Source organism: Lissotriton vulgaris, unplaced genomic scaffold, assembly GCF_964263255.1.
Source record: "Lissotriton vulgaris unplaced genomic scaffold, aLisVul1.2 SCAFFOLD_679, whole genome shotgun sequence".
NCBI lineage: Eukaryota > Metazoa > Chordata > Amphibia > Caudata > Salamandridae > Lissotriton > Lissotriton vulgaris.
This window is the reverse complement of record NW_028250454.1, coordinates 612,188-633,692: the sequence shown is the minus strand read 5'-3', so window position 1 is coordinate 633,692 and position 21,505 is coordinate 612,188. Positions and strand designations below refer to the sequence as shown.

The 21,505-nt window shown below is 45.0% G+C and overlaps 1 protein-coding gene across 1 annotated transcript in view; it reads right to left on the bottom strand.

Annotated features, from left to right (window-relative positions):
* Nucleotides 1-2,900: 2,900 nt before the first annotated feature.
* The window catches only part of LOC147663260 (uncharacterized), a 46,315-nt gene continuing 27,710 nt past the window's right edge, over nucleotides 2,901-21,505 (bottom strand). The window contains exon 3 of the mRNA XM_086950581.1: nucleotides 2,901-3,005. Within this exon, the coding sequence (XP_086806707.1) occupies nucleotides 2,901-3,005 (105 nt within the window). The remainder of the gene's footprint in view (nucleotides 3,006-21,505) is intronic.

The window sequence follows — 21,505 nt, the reverse complement described above, 5'->3', positions numbered from 1 at the left end:
CCTATGGGCTTCAAAGCCCATAGGAATGAATGGGCATTACCGATTCGGTATTTACCGAATCGGTAAATACCGAATTCATCCGATTCGGTATTCCAGCACATCTGGAATACCTACATATCGGACCCATTGATTTACCGATTTTAAATTACCGAATCGGTAAAATTCGGTAATTTAAAATCGGTAAATCAATTTTACCTACATCGGGGCCCAAGTCCCTTAACTCAACACTCCAAAAAACCAAACAAACAGACATGATCCGGGAGTGGATGCAGCACCTAACTGCACTTGATGGTCAACCTCTCATCACTGATTCCGCAAAATCCCTAGGAATAACTCTGGATAATAAACTAAATATGCAGAAACACATTAGCGCTGTAACTAAAGGAGCCAATTTTCAGTTGAACACCCCGAGAAAACTGAAACCCTTCATACCCGCGAATGACTTTAAACAGGCAGTTTAAACTCTAGTATTTCCCAGAGTGGACTATGGGAGTGTTGCTCTCTGCGGCCTTCCCAGTTCAACAATGGGTGTGCTAAGAGCCTCAATCAATACAGCCGCTAGGCTCATCATAGGCTCCAGAAGAAACTGCCACATTTCCCCTGACCTTCGTGCCCTCAACTGGTTACCTTTTGAGGCCAGAATCCATTCGAAGATCGCCTGTATGACACACAAGGCGTTGCACCAAAAAACCCTGAGATACCTTTTGGAGAAAGTAGCACTATCGGGTGGAAACAGAACTACTAGGAGTTCTTATAATCTTCTACTTAAACCACAACATTTCTCTAAGAAACAAAACTTACTATTGTACCTTCTCAGGAATGAACCCCAGGATTTGGAATGCCTTGCCCTCAGAAACAAGACTTAATCCACCCACTGCTTTCTTAAAAAAAGAAGTGAAATCGATTTTCTTGTCCAGATTCACCTGAACTTTCTTATAAACTCTTGTTGATATGTGCTAGTCGCTAACAGTTACCAGTAATGTATTTGCATAACTCATCGTATTCAGATGTATCTGTCAATCACCTGCATGTGCCCGATTCCCGCAAGGGTCTTGTTCACGTTATACAAAAATGTCAAAATAAATAAATTAAATAGAAATAAGCAGTACATTGGGGGCGTATATTTTAGTTAGCTCAGATAACTAAAACTGCTGAGTTTCTATGGTTTTGTGTGTGTGAAATCTGAGCCTAATTATAATGTCCCTGTAACCTTCCATATGTTCAGTTAATTTCTACGCTTCTTTTAATTCTATTTCCTAACTATATCTTCCTTGTAACCTTTAATTGTTTCAATGAATTTCCTATGTTTTTGAAATTCCATTAATAAAGTTTTATGTCTTTCCTCCTTTTCCTTTTTTTAGCTAATTTGTAGGGTTAACTTTTTAATACTAAGGTCCCAATTATGATGTCAGGCAGAAGGCCATTTGACAGCTCATCGTGGCATTCCGCTCGACATCTGAGGCATTGGTCCAACCGCCATCTCATGATATGGGAGGTCTGACTGATGCCAGCGGGGAGAATCTGCTCTGTCTCAAGAGGCCAAAGTGGCCCATCGGGGAAGAGGGTAGATCGTAATCCTCAAATTGAGGTGGTGCCTGCTCAAACAATGCTGTGGGGATTACAATGCACATTTCGGACAGCCTTTTTATGGTGATCCGACCCCCAAGCGCTGCAGGTTCAGGTACAAGCAGTGGGGCAGAGAGGAAGTTGACAGATGACAGAATATGGAGAAAAAAATAAAACCCTACCCCTCCATCCTTACCTGAACCAGCTGCGCCTGCCCACTACCATAAATCGGCTGTCAGAAACAGACTGTGGGTAGTTTGGACCATATTCCCATAGCCTCAACTATGAGGCATGGGGGCACCACACATCCATGCATTTTGTGGCAGGCACCTCACAGAGCATAGATGTTTAAAAAAGTGTATCTATCCTATTGCGGCTTGTGCTGCAGCCCACAAGCCGCAATAGGAAAGATACACTTTCTGACAGCTGTGAAGGTTGACGCACCCTAATTTGGTAAACAGGACCCCCGACTTCTTGTCCGTCGGTCCCGTTTCCAACACTACGCCGTTTGGACACTTGTCAAACCGATTTTGTAATGGGGCCATAAGAGTATTACAATTTAGTTTTATTTTTAATTTAGTTTTATTTTTTTAACTATAGAATTTTTTTTATAAATAATCTTTATATTCATTTAAAAACATAAAAATTACATATGTACTAAATGTGAAGTATATGACTTTTTTAATGTAATTAAATAAATACATTTTTTGTTAAAAAAGCAACTTTGGGGTACTGTGATACCTTTGAGAGTCTATACACATAGATGAACTACTACTCTTTGGTTTTTAATTCTGCTCATTTGTTCGGAATAAATCAGTGAGTCCAAATCTGCAGATCCATTTTCATTAATGACATCAGTGTGAACATATTTAGAGGTATATTTAAACCCCCTCATATCTGTTTTTCAACAAAGTTATCCATTTGACCAGTTTTGTGATTTGTAAATCTGTGCTCCTGATTCGCTCAAAACTACACCCAGTCCCTGTGATTTGATTGGATATATGAAGACCTCACCCAGGCACATGGAAACAACACCCAAGCCAGTTACTTATCCAGTGACTTTTCCAGGTGGATTGAAAACCAGTGGTGCTCTGCTTTTACAGGATGCTTGAAGCTCTATCTTCCATCCTGAATGAACTTCTACATCCTGATGACGAGGAAGAAACCACCTCAAACAAAAAAAAGTGATGCCTTGAAGAACTTTAGTTTACCTTCTGGAGAAAAGAGGTAACAGCAAAATATGTGCAGTGCAATATTTGTGGCAAGCAGTTAGCCAGAGGCACTGCAAAGACATATTCACATGGGACAAGTTCCATGTGGAAGCACTTAAAAAACTACAGCCGGATGATGCAGGAGAAAGCAGGTACAGCAGGACAGTTGACCTCTACAGCAGCCTTGGGAGAACCATCATCAGCTGCAGTCATCTCAATGCCAGCTGCCTTTGAAGAATTGAATGACATGGCTATTCACTGTGTGAAACGACACATGCTTGTCACTAAAAAATGTCTTCTGTGGGTGCATTCTGGGATACAGTGAGGAAGCAACACTGTTAGTTTATTTTGCTTCCAGTGACCACATAATGTTTTTGAAGACTGAAGCCAGTTGCTTCTTTGCATTTCCCCACCCTCACCCTTTTACTATCCTGTTACATTTGTGTTAAAAAAAGAAGAACAATTAAAAAAGCAGTTAAAAGGCCCTTTTGGAAAAAATGGTTCTTGTTAGAACCACCATCTGGTCAAACAAACTGCTAACTCTTTGACTTTAATGTGTCAGTGACTGTATTGTTGTGAGAGTGGGAGTGTTAGTGTATGCCTGGGTATGTTATTGGATGCACTAGTTGTTGGCTTGCTGTGTCAGTTTGTGTTGTGCTTTGGTGTATGCCTGCATGTGCCAGTGTCTGTACTGGTTTATGCCTGGGTGTGTAATTGTATGCATCGTTGTAAGCCTGGGTGTGTCAGTGAATGCATCAGTGTAAGCCTGGGCTCTTCATTGAATGATTTTGTGTTTGGTTGCATGTGTCAGTGTCTGTTTTGATGCATGCCTTGGTGTGTCAGTGTCTAAATTGGAGTATAGCTGGGTGTTTCAGTGTTTGTGTCAGAGTGTGCCTAAGTAAGTTATTTGAATAATTAGTGTTCGCCTGTGTATATCAGCGTCTGCTTTGGTGTATGCCTGGGTTTATCAGTCTATGCATCGATGTATGCCTGGGTATGCCAATGTATGTGTTGTCACATTGTTACATTAAGCCTGTATAGACACTGCATTTAACATGCTCATGTTGTTAAGTTGCCTTCTCTCCATAAAGTTAATGATATTTGACATACATTTGCTTGCATGTCTGTACAGGATAATATTCTCTGAAACTACATTGCTTCGTATGCACACTATCACAACACCTTGAACATTTAGTCCAAGAGAAAAAGTTCAGTGTGCAAATGTTGTTCTTTGTTATTGTCCATTAGGCAACAGAGCTATCACAATAGAATACACAATATCAACACGGCAAAAGGAGGATTTTTTGTATATAACCAGCATGTTGGAAATGGCCCTTTTTGAAGGGTTAGCCCCAAACATTTTGCTTCTTCCTTCCATTTTTTCCTAACCGGTGGTTGTTGGCTTTAGGACTATGGGCACTTTACCACTGCTGATCAGTGCTAAAGTGCATATGCTCTCTGTTTAAATTGTTATTGTGATTGGTAACTAATGTGTTGTATAACATTTTAGGACCCTATTGTAATTTTCCCGATTCATGCCTTTATATAGGTATAAATCACCATTTCCTTATATAGGCATAGAAATCATAACCATATTTAGATATAGCTCATGCAGTCCAAATACGGCAGGGCTACTTCCACTAGTTCTAAAAATCCACAACGATTTCTTGGAAAACTTGGCTTCAGCAGCTTGGGACTTCCCCTTTTCTCGAATACTGACTTGTCCAAGAACTCATTGAGTTTTCAAAGAACTGAGACTCTTTGATGACCTTATTATGTCCACCTTTATGTCAATCTTGGTACCTTCTAGGTATAAATATGCCTACACTTGCCATAGCAAACACACAGTGGTTTGGAGCAGTTCGACTATCTACTTGCCCGACGCACCCTGCTACTACAAGTGCCGAAGGAAGCCAACCCTCCAGCTGATGCACTGAGAAAGACGCTGTCTTTTCTCCTGCTGAGAAATCCAGCTCCAGTGTTTCCAAGCTACCCTTGCGGGTTGTTAGGAAATAGAGTCCTGAGCCTGACCTTCTTCATTCTAAAACCAAGGTATGGAGCTGATTAGACCCATAGATAAATCTTGCATAGATTCTTGGCAAATAATACTACATTTATGCTACACCTCACTTCTTCCCTCGTACTCGACCTAGGTTAGGTACATCGGGGTAGGCGTATTTTAGAAGCACCAGTTGAGTACTTTTTTGCCTTTGTTATTTACGTATGTATTTATCTATGGTCTAGGAACCTTACAATACTCTTACAATATTATTTTATTCTACTCTTTTTACTGTATGCATTATATTTTGCAACCAGTATTACGATTGTAGCAGTTAATTTATTTTGCTTGAGAAAGAAGACTGTTCAATAAATACTTTTATTGAAAACCCCCGTCTCTCTATTTCTCTGCACCTCTGGTGAAACGAAGCATGCACGAATAACAGAGTAAAATATCTATCTATTGTTTCCACAACTCTGAAGATAAGTTTTATCTTGGGGAAACAAAGTTGTCATGTTTATGCTGTTGTCAGAAACTAAATCCCTTCTTGTGAACTCGAGAACGTTTCTAGTGACCTCTGAGCTAGCTGGCACTCACAATTAAGTCTAATATATTCGATAGAGACCTAGTCGACATAAGTCCTATAGGATATATTATTCCAATGCGCAGAGCCTATTGGGAATATAGGAACTACACTACACATGGTTGGTATATTTGTTTTACCATTAGGTCCCTAGTAAATTGCACTGAGTGTTCCAGGGCTGGTAAATCAAATCCTACTAGTGGGCCTCTAGCACTGATTGTGGCACCCACATGAGTAGCCCTAAAAAGAGGTCTCAGGCCTGCCACTGCAGTGCCTGCATGCAGTTTTCTAACTGCCATGTTGTCCTGACAAGTGCACCCACTTGCCAGGCCATACCCTTCCCTTATCTATGCTCATATCACACCCCTATAGTAGCCCCAAGGTACGCCCCCTGGGCAGGGTGCAGTGTATGTGAAAGGTAGGACATGTACTGATGTGTGTACCATGTTTTGATAGTGAAATATTGCCAATTTCTTTTTTTACTATTGTAAGGCTAACTTGCCCATATGACCGAATGGGAAATGCTCTGTAACATGCTGACCTCCATATCTTCCCATAGGAGTGAGATAGAAAATTGGAGTCTGGTATCCCTGAACTCAGAATTTAATAGCACATCTTTTTCGTAAAGGTGGTTTTTAAATTCTGTGTTTGAAAATGGCACTTTTAGAATGTAGCTATTTTCTTGTTCAACCTTGTGCCTCTGTCTGGTTATGGATTGACTGTTGGCTTTGGAGTGACACAGGCTGGGGTGGCTCCAGGATTCTGGGTGAGTCAGCCTGAGCTGAATAGGCCAATCTGCATTTGGAGTGGTGAGAGAAGTAGTATCTGTCTCTGACTAGGGCTGTGCCTGCCTTCCACATAAGATTGGTTCCACTTCCTGTGTTGAATCTGAAGACCCTGGCCCATCTTCACAAAGGAAGGAGTTGTGCACTGGCAGAGTTCACCCAGAACTGGTTTGGACTTGGGTCTAGGACCCCGTTACACATAAAGAACAATGACTTTGGGGGTGTAAATGTAAGAGCTGAAACCCCTGTAAATCAGACTACTTTGTGATCAAAAGGAACCTCTGCCAAAGAAGATCAGCTGAAGAGACTAAGGAGAAGAACTGCCCTTGCTGTGTGTCTGGGGACGGCCTGCAGTTTGCTGTTTCTACTAAGGAGAGGACAAGGGACTTTGCTGTGTGCTGCATCCCCTCTGCTTGCAAGAAGGACTTTGCTGTGTGCTGTGTCCTGAAAGAAGAGCAAGTCTCCAAGGACCTGAGGAGAGCTGGCCTCCTGTTGCTGAAACCAAGGGATATAAAAAGTTTCAAAGGATCATATTTACCCTGCAGTTGCTTGTGTCTGGACCCCTTCGTGAAAGCCTGCCCACCACTATTGACCCCTGTGGAGCTGTCGTGTTTACCGGGGGCCGTGCTTGTCCACAGCTCCAAAGTACTGAAGGTGTGTACCTGTGCTCAGCACTGCCCAGACCGTGACCCTCGTGGGGGCAGCAGCATGATCGCCGAGGTATGAGGGGCATGTACCTTCAAGCAGCGCTGCTGCATTTGTGACCATTATGTGGGCTAACAGCGTGACTGCCAAAGCACTGCATGGATGTTTCACCGCCACGGCCCGAGTCTGGAGAAGAAGCCGCACTGAAAGCAGGAAGTTGTAAGGCGTCACCTAGCAGTGAGGGGCTCATCACCAGAAGAAGCTGTGCTGAACGCAGGAAGATGTGAGGCGTCACCTAGCAACAAGGGGCTCGTCATCAGGAGAAGCTGGTGCTCGTCGCGCCCCGCCCAGCAGGTCACCAACAGCGAGAGAGAGGGAAGCATGTCCTCAGCCGGGGCCTGACTTCTGCACTACCCAGGAGCCGTCCGAGGTCCTAGCAGCTGCTCAGTGAAGGCTGGGGGTTGTGGGCGCAGTGGCCCTCCCGTCTCAGCACCCCCATCTGGCATTGTGAAGGCTTTCTCCAGGTACGCTGATGCCCTAATCAGGACTCGTAGCACTAAGGGGGGTTTACCTGTGAAGCCGCTTTTGGTCCCCGATCCGCGGGCTGCCCAGTGACTGTCGGGGGTCCCTTGCGATATGCGGCCAGTACTGACATATTATAAAGTGCGCTATCAGGGCCCGCTCCACGGAACCTGTTTGTTTTTCCGCATCTCTTGGGGGCATATTATTTGTTTTACAATCCTCGCTACAGGAGCGAGCAGCCCCACTGGAGATAGTCTGTTGAGGACAAGGGAATCAATCAATCAATCACAGTACATATAAAGCGCGCTACTTACCCGTTAGGGTCTCAAGGCGCTGGGGGGTGCTGCTACTGTTCGAAGAGCCAGGTCTTGAGGAGTCTTCTGAAGGCGAGTAGGTCTTGGGTCTGCCGTATGTGGGTAGGGAGGGTGTTCCAAGTCTTGGCGGCGAGGGAGGAGAAGGATCTGCTGCCGGAGGTCATACGTTGGATGCGGGGGACTGCAGCGAGGGCGAGGCTGGTGGATCGGAGCTGGCAGGTGGGGGTGTGTAAGCTGAGCCTGCTGTTCAGGTAGACTGGTCCGGTGTTGTGCAGTGCTTTGTGTGCCTGGGTGAGGAGCTTGAAGGTGATCCCCTTGTCGATGGGGAGCCAGTGTAGGTCTCTCAGGTGGGGAGTGATGTGACTGTGGCAGGGAACATTGCCGATCAGTTGGGCGGAGGCGTTTTGGATGCGTTGTAGTCATCATAGGTGTTTGGCTGGGATTCCTGCGTAGATTGCGTTGCCATAGTCCAGACTGCTGCTGATGAGGGCCTGTGTCACCGTTCTTCTTGTTTCGGTTGGGATCCACTTGTAGATCCTGCGGAGCAAGCAGAGGGTGTTGTAGTAGGAAGAGGAGACGGCGTTGACCAATTTAGACATAGAGAGGGAGGAGTCGAGGATGAATCCTAGGTTGGGTGCATGGTAGGTGGGTGTTGGTGCTGTTCCCATTGTGGTCGGCCACCAGGAGTCGTCCCAGGCTGAGGGGGTGGGTCCGAGGATGAGGACCTCTGTCTTGTCTGAGTTCAGCCTTAGACGGCTGCTCCTCATCCAGTCAGCGATGGCCTTAATTCAATCGTGGAGGTTGGTTTTGGTGGTGTGTGGGTCCTTGGTGAGGGAGAGGATGAGCTGGGTGTCGTCAGCATAGGAGAAGATGTTGAGGTTGTGATGGCGGGCCACTTGTGCGAAGCAGGCCATGTAGACGTTGAACAGCGTCGGGCTGAGGGATGAGCCCTGGGGGACACTGCAGATGATGTTTGGCACTTCGGATCGGAAGGTTGGGAGGCGGACTCTATGGGTTCTGCCGGAGAGGGAGGACGTGGTCCAGTCGAGGATCATCTCTTGGATTCTGGCTTCTAGGAGGCATGTCTTTAGAGTGCGATGGCATACTGTGTCGAAGGCGGCTGACAGGTCCAGGATGATAAGGACTGATGTTTCGCCATTGTCTAGTTGGCGCCTGATGTCATCTTTGGCGGCGATGAGGGCTGTCTCGGTGCTGTGGTTGCATCTGAATCCGGACAGGAACAGGTCCAAGATGTTGTTGTCTTGGGCCAGAAGTTCTTGAGGTCCTTGGGATCTGCTTTGGGCTTCTTAAGGAGGGCGTAGATTTTGGCGTGCTTCCAGCTTTCCGGGAATGTTTCTATTTCGAAGGTAGATGTTGATGACCTTCTATAGTTGGGGTGCAATGGCTGCGTCTGCTTTGTTGAATACGTGGTGTGGGCACGGGTCTTACAGAGCTCCTGAGTGGATGGAGTTCATGACCTTGCGCGTCTAGCTGTCGCTGACGTTAGACCAGGAGGTCAGGCGGTTGGCGCTGGTGGCATTCACAGGGGAGGTGGAGTCTGCAGTAGTCAGGGCGGTCGTGGTGTTGAAGCTGTTGTGGATGTCAGCGATCTTGCGGTGGAAGAAGATGGCTAGTGAGTCGCACAGTTCTTGTGAGGGCGGGATGTCGTTGGCGCTGGGGTCGGAGAGTTCCTTTACAATGCTGAAGGGCTCTTTGCTGTCGTGTGCATTGTTGTCCAAGGGGTTTTTGAAGGAAGATCTCTTGGCTAATCTGATGAGGTGGTGGTGTCTGCGGGTGGCATCCTTGTGGGGTGCGTGGTTGTCCGGTGTGCATTTGTGGAGCCATATCTTCTCCAGTTTCCAGTATGCGCGTTTGGAGGTCTGTAGCTCATTGGTGAACCAGGTGGCTCTCTTGCTGGCGTGGCTGTTGGAGGGTTTCTTGAGCGGGGCGAGGGTGTTGGCGCAGTCATCGATCCACTGTCTGAGGTTGCGGGCTGTGGCATCTGGGTTGGTGGGGTCGGTGAGTCGGTTCTGGGCGAGGGTGATGATCAGCTGGTCGTCTGTGACTTTGCTCAAGCAGCGGCGAGGTATCTTTTGGGTGCAGTGGTGCGTGGTTGGTTTCTTGACGGTAAAATGGATGCAGCGGTCGTCGGTCCAGTGGAGTTCGGTGGTGTGGTTGAAGGTGACATGGGAGCCTGTGGAGAAGATGGGATCCAGCGTGTGTCCAGCAGCTTGGGTGGGTGCGGTGACGAGTTGTCTGAGGCCGAGGTTGGCGAGGTTGGCGATCAGGGCGGCAGAGTTGGCATTGTTGTGGTTCTCGAGGTGGAAGTTCAGGTCCCCGCAAGTGCGTGGGTGCTGGCGAGGTCGATGATGGAGTCGCTGAACAGAGCCCTGGGTCCGGGGGTCTGTAGATGAGTGTGCCTCTGAGGGTGGGGTTGGGGTCGGTGTGGATCCGGAAGTGCAGGTGTTCGGCGGTGTTGAGGGTGTCGTCTGTGTGGGTTGCGACCCTGAGGGAGGACGTGTGGACGATAGCTATTTCTCCTCCGATTCCATTGGCGCAATCCCTGCGGGTGATCTTGTAGCCGTCCGGGATGGCTATAGCGATGTCGGGTGCCGAGGAGACGTTCCACCAGGTCTCGGTCAGGAAGGCCACGTCTGGGGCAGAGGTGTTGATCAGATCCCAGAGCTCTATGTCGTGTTTGCTCGCGGAGCGGGTGTTGAGGAGAATGCAGCGGAGGTGGTTAGGTCCAGTCCTTAGAGGTTTTTTGGTTCTGTCGCAGGTGAAGCTGCAGGTGTGGCAGGAGAAGGGTCTGTGGGTCTGTTTCGGGGCTGCCTGGAAGCAGGTGTGGTTTCGACTGGCGTTGAGTGCGTCGAGGGTGCTGGCATCGTAGTGGATTCTGCTGTCGTGGCATTCACAGGGTCCAGGGGTTCTGGTGCTGGTCGCGGTCCAGGCGCGGACGGGGCAGACGGGCTTGCCTCTGGCGTGCGCCAGACCGGCTTGCCTCTGGCACGTGCCGCAGCCTCCATGACAAGGCAGGGAGGAGCAGCTGGGAGGCGGGAGCGGGGCGGCGAATGGGCGACGAGGGGAGCGTTGCCGCTGGGAAGCAGTGGCGGGACACGGGCGGGGGTTACAGAATCAAAGAAAAGGGAGGTGGGGGAAGGCAGAGGGAAATACTGAGAAAGAAACAGGGCTGTAAATTACACAAGCCACACAGTAAGTAATGTACAAATGGGGCACAAAACAGTAAATTACACAACCACACAGTAAGTAAAGTAAAACGGGGTAAACACTGCAGCAAGGAGCAATAGAGAGGCGGGCGGCAGTCAGGCACTGTGGGATCGAACTTGCGCCTCACGGCGCCACGGAGCAGCAGCGGGAGCACTTGCGCAGCAGGAGAAGCTGTGCGACAGAGGGGGAGCGACTTGGCCTGCGAGCAGGGTCAGGGTCACTGTGTAGAGGTTAAGAAGGACGGAAACAGCAGTATTTTGTGTGCTTACCAAAGACATATAGCCTCTGCAAGTATCCTATTTTGCTAGCTTGAGACTGAATTTGATAATACAGAGCTTAATTAAGTTCAAAATATGCGCTTCACATATTTGGTGCCCCGATTATTCCTCTTTGTTGCGGGCTCCTCTTAGTAAGGTCTCAACCTTATATCTAAATCACATCTAACATCTCTATCTCGACATCACTCTCTCCCCAGTGCCTCCTATTTGGTTATGTCTCGCTGTGTCATAAGAGTGTGCCTCACTCTCTCACATCTCATTTCTGATGATTATATTTAATATCTCATATTTCAGTTATTGGGATGAATCTGGTTTATAAGTTTATATAAATGTGGGAATATGACTAGTAGTTAGATGTGATTTAGATATAAGTTTGGGACCTTACTAAGAGGAGCCCGTTATATAGAGGAATAATCGGGGTGCCAAAATATGTGAAGAGCATGTATTATAGAAGAGATATCATTGGAGGCCAATCAGGCACAGAAGAACTTCCGGGTACAATATAGTAGCGTCAGCAAAAGATGCATGTGAGGCAGGAAATCACAGCAGGAAAGCTATGAAGTAGGGTGGCATTTGTGTCCAATCAGAACACGCTCACACCCATTTAAATTTGGTGTGCTCCTGTGACTCTCTGAGACCAATAAACAAAAGGGAGAACGTTCGTAGCCCTGACACTCTGCTGATCTGAAGGTGAGACACTTGAGAGTCATTTGAGAGAGTGAGGCGAGGAGGGCACACATAGATTGCTATTTAGAAATGCTCTAAGTGTAATAGGTTGTACTCGTGTTCACCATTTCTCCACTAGCTGATTTATGCTACAAGCTTGTGGAGGCTTTGAACCTACAGTCCCTCAGCTGTTTAATGTGAAGAATTTTCCCGAACCTTAAACTAAGGTAGGATATGTACTAAAAGCACCCGGAGATAACTTGTATGTATGGAGGAAAGAGTTTAGCTACAAGTCTCTCTTTTCTTTCAGGCTAATGTGTGTGAAAGGGAACACATTATTTTTAGATGAAGTGACACATTTTTTGAGCAAACCCTGAGAACAGGAGTGAGCCTTAACCTGAAACAGAGGTTGGATATGTACTGAAAACAAGCAGTGACAATTAACAGTTATGGAGTGATAACTCTAGTGAATGGAATCTCTCTTCCTTTAGGTTTATTAAATCGAAAGACATTGCCATATGCAAATCAGTCTTAATCCTGTGCTAATAGAAACAGTCCAGACCGAACTGTCAAGCAAGGACTTCCTGGACCGGAAACAAGTATCCTAGGATCGGTTTTGGGGTAAGCAAAATAATGATGGATTTAACCTGGATCTCTTGACTGGGGGTGAATGTTTTGATTTGTTCCGCAATACGTCCATCAATTGTGTGTCTTTTGCTTTAATGCCCTAAGTGCGGCAGGTATGCCCAGATGTGGGTCCTGGGCTCACTGTGCCACTGGAATCAAGCTATCCTGGCGGAAGAGAGGTAAAACCCTGAAACCAGTCCTAGGATGCTTGTTTCTGGTCCAGGGAGAACCTGGCTTGGCAGTTCAGGCTGGACTGTTCCCATGAGGCACAGGGTCAAGACTGATTTGCATATGGCCAGGTCTAAACTGGGGTTGCATGGTGAGCAAAAGAATTATGGATGTAACCCAGATCTCTTGACTGTGGGTGAATGTTTTGATTTGTTCTGCATTTCGTCCATCAATTGTTTGTCTTTTGCTTTCTCGCCCTACGTGTGCCATGTATGCCCAGACGTGGGTCCTGGGATCAATGTGCCACTGGAATCAAGCTTTCCTGGCTGAAGACCGCGAAACCGGTCCTAGGATGCTTGTTTCTGATCCAGGGAGGACCTGGCATGGCAGTTTGGGCTGGACTGTTCCCTTGAGGCGAAGAGTCAAGACTGATTTCCATATGGCCAGGTCTAAACTGGGGTGGCATGGTAACATTACAGGTGCATTGTCCGATGCACGTCTCCTTCCCTGTCCACCTTGATTTGAACACATATCAGCAGAAACAGAGTTAATGGTAATATAACACTGGTATCTTGTATGAGGCATCCTGTTAATGTATCGATTTCTTCCATTTCAACTCATGGAATGCCATCCTGTTCATATATGTGTTTACTGTAAAATATATTCATGTATTATGTCATGTTCTTAAACTGTGGCTCCATCATCCTGTAAGTAATAGAATAATGTGTAGTTATTATGTGCAAACCCTGGGCCTGAAAGACAGTTGGGCCACACCCAGGACCACACCCTGGGCCTGAAAGATAGTTGGAAGCCATACCAGGTTTGCCACAAACCCTGGGCCTGAAAGACAGTTGGGCCACACCCAGGACCACACCCAGCACCTGCGTAGGAGCATATTTAAACCACTCCCCTTCTCTATTCAGGGCTTGGCCTCATTGCTTCAAAATACTTACCGGGCTCCAGCTTTTCCCATTGGCATCTCCTGCTTGACAGCCTTACATCAGCAATATCCTGGCTTCCTGGTTCCGGGCTGAGTTTGATGTCTTCTTCCATGTCTTGTTCCCTAAAAAAGAAGAGTTCAGAGAAAACATGCTTTATGGTATTTTTTGTAAGACAACTATCCCATGGTGAGTCTGCTTACATTAGAACTTGGAACATTTGCTTTAGAACTTGGAACATTGATCTTTGAACTGCGCATATTATTAGAACTATATTTCTTGGACAGAAGGAGCACACTTCATCTCGAGTGTTAAGGTGAGTTTTCCTGTAGTACCCAGAAACTATTGACATTTGTAAAACAAAGAAGATTGTGCCGTTTTAAAAGTGTGAAAATAGTTATCGCAAAGCAAAGTTAGCCTTAAGAATCACAACATCACAGATGTTGTTTTTACTACTATTATTTTGTATGCAGTATTTTGTTCCTTTATGGTAGAAGGTTGTTTTTCAGCATTTGAACTTCTGTGGACTCAAGGCATCTGATCCTAATCTGGGCTTATAAGGATTCAGGTACTTATGCTGATGAACATAACTAAATGCTATCATGATTGTTAAACTTATTTGAACGTATGTTAATGATTGTGTTGTTTATTGCAGATTGCATACATCGACAAATAGATTGTTAGATCAACCCAAAATTCTATTGAAACCTACGTAGTCTGTAGGTAAGAATTATTGGAGAATTTTTGTTACAAGTTTTGATAACTGTAAGGAGATACTGCCTCACAGATATACACATTATTTATCTTCTGTGTTTTGTACTTAGGAGTCTAGTGGAAAACTCAAGCCACTATCCAGTTACATTCCTGTTTATTGTATCCTGTGAATACACAAGCCCCCAGAAGCCCTGGTCCCCCTAAAAGAAGTCAGATGGAATCTTCTTGTTTCTCTTTTCTTGTCATCCCAACCCCTTTTCCCCCCTGAGACTACCGGATTGATCCTAAATGATCTTGGAATCACGCTGCTAGTTTCTAGAGGGATTGTGGACCTGTCCTCTCATCATTCACATCGTCATCAAGATAAAACAATCTGGAGCACAGGTGAGTGCCTTGTAGCAGGTAAGCAAAATAATGATGGATTTAAGCTAGATCTCTGGACTGGGGGTGAATGTTTTGATTTGTTCTGCATTCCGTCCATCAATTGTGTGTCTTTTGCTTTCTTGCCCTAAGTGCGCCAGGTATGTCCAGACGTGGGTCCTGGGCTCACTGTGCCACTAGAATTAAGCTATCCTGGCTGAAGAGGGGTGAAACCACAAAACCGGTCCTAGGATGCTTGTTTTTGGTCCTGGGAGGACCTGACTTGGCAGTTCGGGGCGGACTTTTCCCATGAGGCACAGGATAAAGACTGGTTTGCAGATGGCCAGGTCTAAACTGTGGTGGCACGGTGAGCAAAAGATTGATGGATTTAACCCAGATCTCTTGGCTGGGGGTAAATGTTTTGATTTGTTCTGCCTTTTGTCCATGAATTGCGTCAACTTTATAATAATGCCAAGCCCTGGGAGTTGGCGATCCACGGGGATGAAATTGGCCTAGGGAGGAGGGCTGCATGCCCTCCTCCCCCATAATATTGTGATGGACACCGGGCGGCCCAAGGAAACTATAACTTGTCTTAAGTCAAACTTAAGACAAAATCCTAGCTTTACCACTACTAAATGCCTTCTGTGAACACCAAAGTAAGTTTAGGACTTAGTCTTACTTTAGTTCTGTGAATAGGCCCCTAAATATTTTAAGAGCAGGAATTTGTTTTTATGATATTTATGAATTTAAATGTAAATTATGTGAGGATTTATTTTAAGTGATTTGTTCATATTATTTTGATTTTACATTTTGGTTTTAGTGTGTGAATAATTTGTTTTAAATATGTGTTTGTTTAGATTTTTTATTGTGGAATGTAGAGTTTATAGGGAGAAAGGGTGGGGACAATTTTATAATGTGTTGTATTTATTTTTTTGTAAATCTTTTGTAAAAAATATAGCTTGAATATAAAGTATACAAATATAATGATATTTTCTCAATATTTAATTTTGCTAATAATTTGAATAATTGTTTTAGTATTTCTATTCACTATAACGTGATATATTTTAATGTATGCCTTTTAAAATGCTTATGAAATAAGTTTGAAATAGGTTTCATTAAATATTCAAATTTCTTCTTATGAAATTCTTTTTTATATATGGTGTTCTTTTGTTTTAACTTCAGTGTAGTTGTTGATAATTAATTGCACATTTTAATTTTATGTTTTTTGTGAATTGGTTACGGAAATAATTTTTTTGTTGCAATGATGATCTGAACTTTTTATTCCATCATTAGAAATATTATTGATTAGATGTATTTAAATGCAGTACTTGAAAATTATATATTGAATAATATTCTGATGACATTTTTAGAAATAATTTAATAATATTAGATATTCTAGAATAAATCATGTTATAATTGTTGCACTATGTATCATTTTTTTGATGATTTAACAATTATATTTTTGCATTTAATTTGGTGAAAATTGTTAAAATTGCATTTTTTCAATTGTGGTTTTATTGGAGTGGGAATAGTAAATTTCCTCCTATCAATGTCTGATCCTACCCCCAATGGAGATTAGATTTGACTAGAAATCATACATTTAACTCCCTAACTGTCCAACTCCTTCCCAAATGTTGCTTAAATAGGAGTGGGAATAGGAAATCTAGGCACCTCAACATTCAACGCATCCCCAATATTGCTTAGCTTGGAGTATAAATAGTAATTTTAACCACTTCCGCTCCCAACACCTTCCCAAATGTAGCTTAGGTTACAGTGGGAATAACAAAACTAACCCTATCAATGTCCAATACATATCCAATGTAGTTTAGATTGGAGTGGTAATAGTAACTCCACCCTCTCAATGCCCAAAGCTATCCCTAGTGAAGATTAGATTGGGGTGTGAATAGAAAATTCTACCATCCTAATGTCCCCTGCCATCCCCAAAGTAACTTAGAATGGAGTGAGTAAAGTCGATGAAGTCTCCTTAATGTGTGAAACTTTCTGTGATTTAGCTTAGAGCAGGGTGTTATTTTATTTTAAAAATTAATAGTGACATGTTGATTTTTTTAGTAGTATAACGCAAGGTGGGGGAAGGTGGAGGAGTAAGGACTAGGTCGTCCTCCTAGCATATAGAATCAAAAAAGAAAAGTATTGGATTTAGAGACCTAGTCCACAGAATAATGGCTCCTAACATGTGTGGTCAGGAAAAGCCTTAAAGAAAGAAAAAGTTTTCTTTTTTGAGTCCCTTCACTCACCAGGGTTTCCCCATGGTGACATGCTTCATCATTGGGGCCATCCCAGTCCTATATGAACTGGGGCGTGCTACGACTTGTGGAGTTACGTAGGAGCACTTTTTGGAAGACTATGTGTAGTGCAGTTTGTGGGGGAGTGGAAGGAATGTGATTAAAAATGCCTTGCTAGCTCCATAATAGCGCGCGCAGTTTTCCCAGGTGATCGTGACTGTGCCTGGAAATGTTTAAAAATATTTTGCATTAGCTGGTGGATTCCTCTGAATAGTTAAGGGGTATCTAAGATTTGGAAAAAGCTCCATAGGACTAAAATTTATATAATATATATTGACTCTGGCCCCGGTAGCACCTGGGGGTGCCCTTGGCTTTGGTCCCATGTGCACCTTTCTAGGTATACTAGCATAAATAGAGGGAACACAAACACCTGAATTCTACACAGTATAATAATAAAGTAATATATTAATTTCAAAAGGCCCTAAATAGCACAGATCCTGTGATGATTTTGTATACACAATTTTTCTGTGTGTTCTGCTATTTTTCTCATCCTAAACTTCTAGTATAAAAGTGTGACAGACATCATTAAACACTTTTCACAGCTCGTAGGCCAGGGGGTTATTCAAGGTTGGAATAAGTATTCACTCTTTCCTTTTTAAAAAAACATGTTTAGAATAAACGTTAGAAATGATGGTAAACGTGAATGCAACACAGGTTTATCACAGCATGCATGAAGAATTCAAGAATTAAAACATTTAATATTTTTTTTTTAAATGTGGAGCTTTATGTGAATCCATGAGACATAATTTGTGGTGACACTACAGTAAACTCAAGCCATTACAGCTAATTTATTAGGTTTTATCTTCTTTAAGCTATGACAATAATGCATATTTATATAGATGCAACCTGTCATAAAGCACACAAGAAGAGGTAGGAGAATTGCATGTTGATGTACAGAAATTGTAAGCAAAGCTAATGTCTTGTGACGTTCAACTATTTAGCTGTGTAGAAGGTAGGAGGTAAATACATACATTAATAAGTCTAGGATTTGTAAAGCACGACAAAGCACCCATGAGGTTCTCAAGGCGCTGAATTGTAGGCACAGGGGGATTAAGTTATTTTCCCAGAATCACATGATGTTGACGCCGAGAAACTCACCTGGCTACCACAGGTTCCAAAGTCGGCACCTCATGTCATTAAGCCACATCCTATCCACTGGTGTAAAGGAACATGATTCCATTGCATAAATAAGCAAACAAGGGGATATGGTAAGTATGGAAAGAAAGGAGGCCCAGTCACTAATGAGAGGGAAGGATGACCACAGAAGTGTGGGATTTATTATCTGAAGGAGCCAACAATTATATGGGAAGCTGAGCTGGAATGTCACAGTGGTGTACGTTAGAAGGAAATGGTGTATTCTGTGGAAAAAGAGAGGTAAATGCCATTGGTTATAGAGGGGAGAGCTAGGATGAATTTTGGATGAAGAGAAACAAAGTGAGTGGGACATAAAATGATTATTGCCAACTTGTTTACAGCTAGACCAATGGAGATGAGGGCTGGAATGTAGAACATGGGGTAAGACACAAAGGGGCATATTACCAAGGGCACTATCGCCGCTTTAGCGGGGAAAATCCCCGCTAAAGCGGTGAAAAGATTATCGCCCTATTACGAAGCTGCCACTAACTACTGTTAGCGACAGTTCCCATGCGTTAGCAAGGGAAAAAAATATCGCAATGCGCGGAAGCGATAAATATCGCTAATGATATGCGAGGCAGGCGCACCCTCGCTAAATTCCACTAAAAAAGTCGCTAACACGCTAGCGCACTATTATCAACTATCGCCTAGACATGCTTAGCGGCAAATAAATTCCCGCTAAGGCCCCTTAGCTGGAGATAAATAAGAACTGCTAAAACTAGTTCTAAAAAAGCAAAACTGGAGGTAAAAAGACCATATAAAAGGAGACCTAGCCAAGCCCAGCCCCACCACAAAGCTGAGGACCTGCAGACGCCATGGAGGCAGTAACCATACAGCTTGGAGTCCCACAAAGGCCGCAGCCCCCACCGCCACCACCACCACCGCCTCCACCACCACCGCCTCCAGGACCACCACCAAGGCAGCGCCAAAGACGACGGCGGCCAATGCGCACTCGACTTGTCCTTGGAGATCTACAACCACAGGATATCCTAGCCCACTACAGGCTCAAACGGACATCCATTGACTTTATACTGAACCACATAGGCCACAGGCTCACACCACCAACCCAGCGGATAACCAATATCCCCCCGCAAACAAAGCTACTGGCTGTGCTGCATTTCCTGGCCTCCGGGACTTTTCAACCCACAACATCCAGAGTGGGTGGTGTCTCACAGGCAGCCTTTTCTAGATTCCTCCTAATTGTGTTGGATGGCATATTCAGCCTGATACCCCAGGAACTACACTTCCCCAATACTGTGCGTGAACAGCTCCTGGTCAAGCAGGGTTTGTACGCCATAGCTGGAATCCCACAAGTACTGGGTGCAATAGACTGCACACATATCCGATTTGTGCCACCTGCGGACAGGGCACACATATATAGAAACAGAAAGCACACGCACTCAATGAATGTGCAGGCAATAGTGGACCACCGTGGAATGTTCACAAATGTCATAGCAAAGTTCCCAGGGAGAGTGCATCAACCAGCGCTTCCAGGATGGAACATATGGGAATGCAGTCCTAGTTGGTAAGTAGTAATCCAACATACCACTTGCATCTACAGCACATACATGCAAAACTGAAATCTACCAATATCAATGTCACTGTATCACATACAAGGGGGCACATTTACAATAACTGGCGCATGCCCGCTAATCAGCAAGGATGCGCCAGTTATTGTGCACCACAGCTCTGCCATCATGGATGGGCGCCATTTACAATGCGGTGCACCATGATGCCAAAACGGCACAGATGCGTGATGCATCTGTGCCGTAAAAGTGACGCATTGCTGGAATTGCGTTACAAGCGCAACGCAGATCCAGCAAGGCTCTTGGTGCCATATCTAGTTAATGCTGCGTCAATCCTCATGCCTGCTTCAGGCAGGCGCAGGGTTTTGATGCAGCATGGGCCTAAAAGTGACTGAGTAAAATCTTGTAGATTTCACTCTGCTACTTTTAGGAGGTGTGCCAGCGGCGGAAGGCCCCCCCTGCACAGGAACGCCTACATGTGGTGCAGGCCATTACAATGTGCTGCATCTCCCAGATGCGTCACGTTGTAAGTACCCCTGCACAAAAGTGACGCTACAGCGTTGTAAATGAGATGCAAGGGGCTCGTAAATCTGCCCCAAGATGTCCAAAAACATCACCCCACACCAGACACATTCACACCATGAACTGTGGGCACTGTAGCCAGATACATAGACCAAAATCACTGCAAGTTGTACATCCCTGTCCCCCTCCCCAAAGTTGCAAGATGTGTGAAACATGCATGTGTGACGGAGAAACATCACTCACAAGCAAACTTGCAACACAACTCCCACTGTGCATGTCCTGTGCTGGACAGGCATGATGAATACCACAGGAGAGACTGACATGTTGCCATTTAGTGTGCTAGTGTAGTACTGCTGCATGTCACTTACCGTCAGTGACCCAATAGCACACTACAATGTGTGCAAAATTGCTAAGGCTGTATGGAGGACGCCGACACATGTGAGATGCAGATGCAGACTACCTGGTACACCTCTAGGTATATGGAGACTGACCCTCAAATATGGAGCTGATACAGGACTGTTCCCTCATTACATTGTTATTTTACCTATTCACAACATAACCCAGTAATACTGCAATCTACGGCAGTACATACTTGAAAAACAAGAGACGTCAGTGGATAATACAGCATGGGCATGCACAAAAACAAAAGGTTCATACCTCATATTATTTCTTGCATAATAACATAGGTGTCGCATCAACCATGGTTTACAATTAACTATGGAAAGTATGACGCGTGGAAGAATGTTTGGTGACACTTGCAGGTGAAGGAGGAGAAAGGAAACTCAGCAGTGGACCCCAGTTGTACTTGGGTTGAGACGTCCTCAGCAGTTCTTCAGGATAAGTTGACAGGGCCCTTACAGTGATCCAAGTCATCCAGCCAGCACTCCATACCTGGCTACGCCCTACTATCCCATGTAAATAAGATGTGGCGTATATGCAGTCTGAGACCAATTCTGATGAACCTGGCCACTGTCCCCTTAATGTGCAGAGTATGAGGAAGTAGTCAAACCAGAGCTGTACACGGCAACTGCAAACCCATTGCGGTGTGCAAGTATCTCAACACTACCTCCCAGTATAGATGACCAGGAATACAGCCCCAGGACAAAGTAATAAAGACTGCCCCGGATTGTTCACAGCACTTGCTATGATCATTTCCCCTGAGACCCAATCTATGGAGCTCAACGGGTGGGTGGCATGTTTGGTGCCCAGTTGGTAAATTTATGAGCACAAAGTTGCCATTGGGTGTGAGGCAGCTCGTCAGCTGGCACACTTTGCCGGTGCTAGCGCATCCGGGCTTGTCATTCCCCATGCTGCCACCCATGTCACACCGTGCCCTGGATCCCATTCGCTGTCCTCGCCGCACGCCTCCCAGCTGACCCCTCCTCCCCTGATATCGCAGCCGCTGCGAAGTGGAGA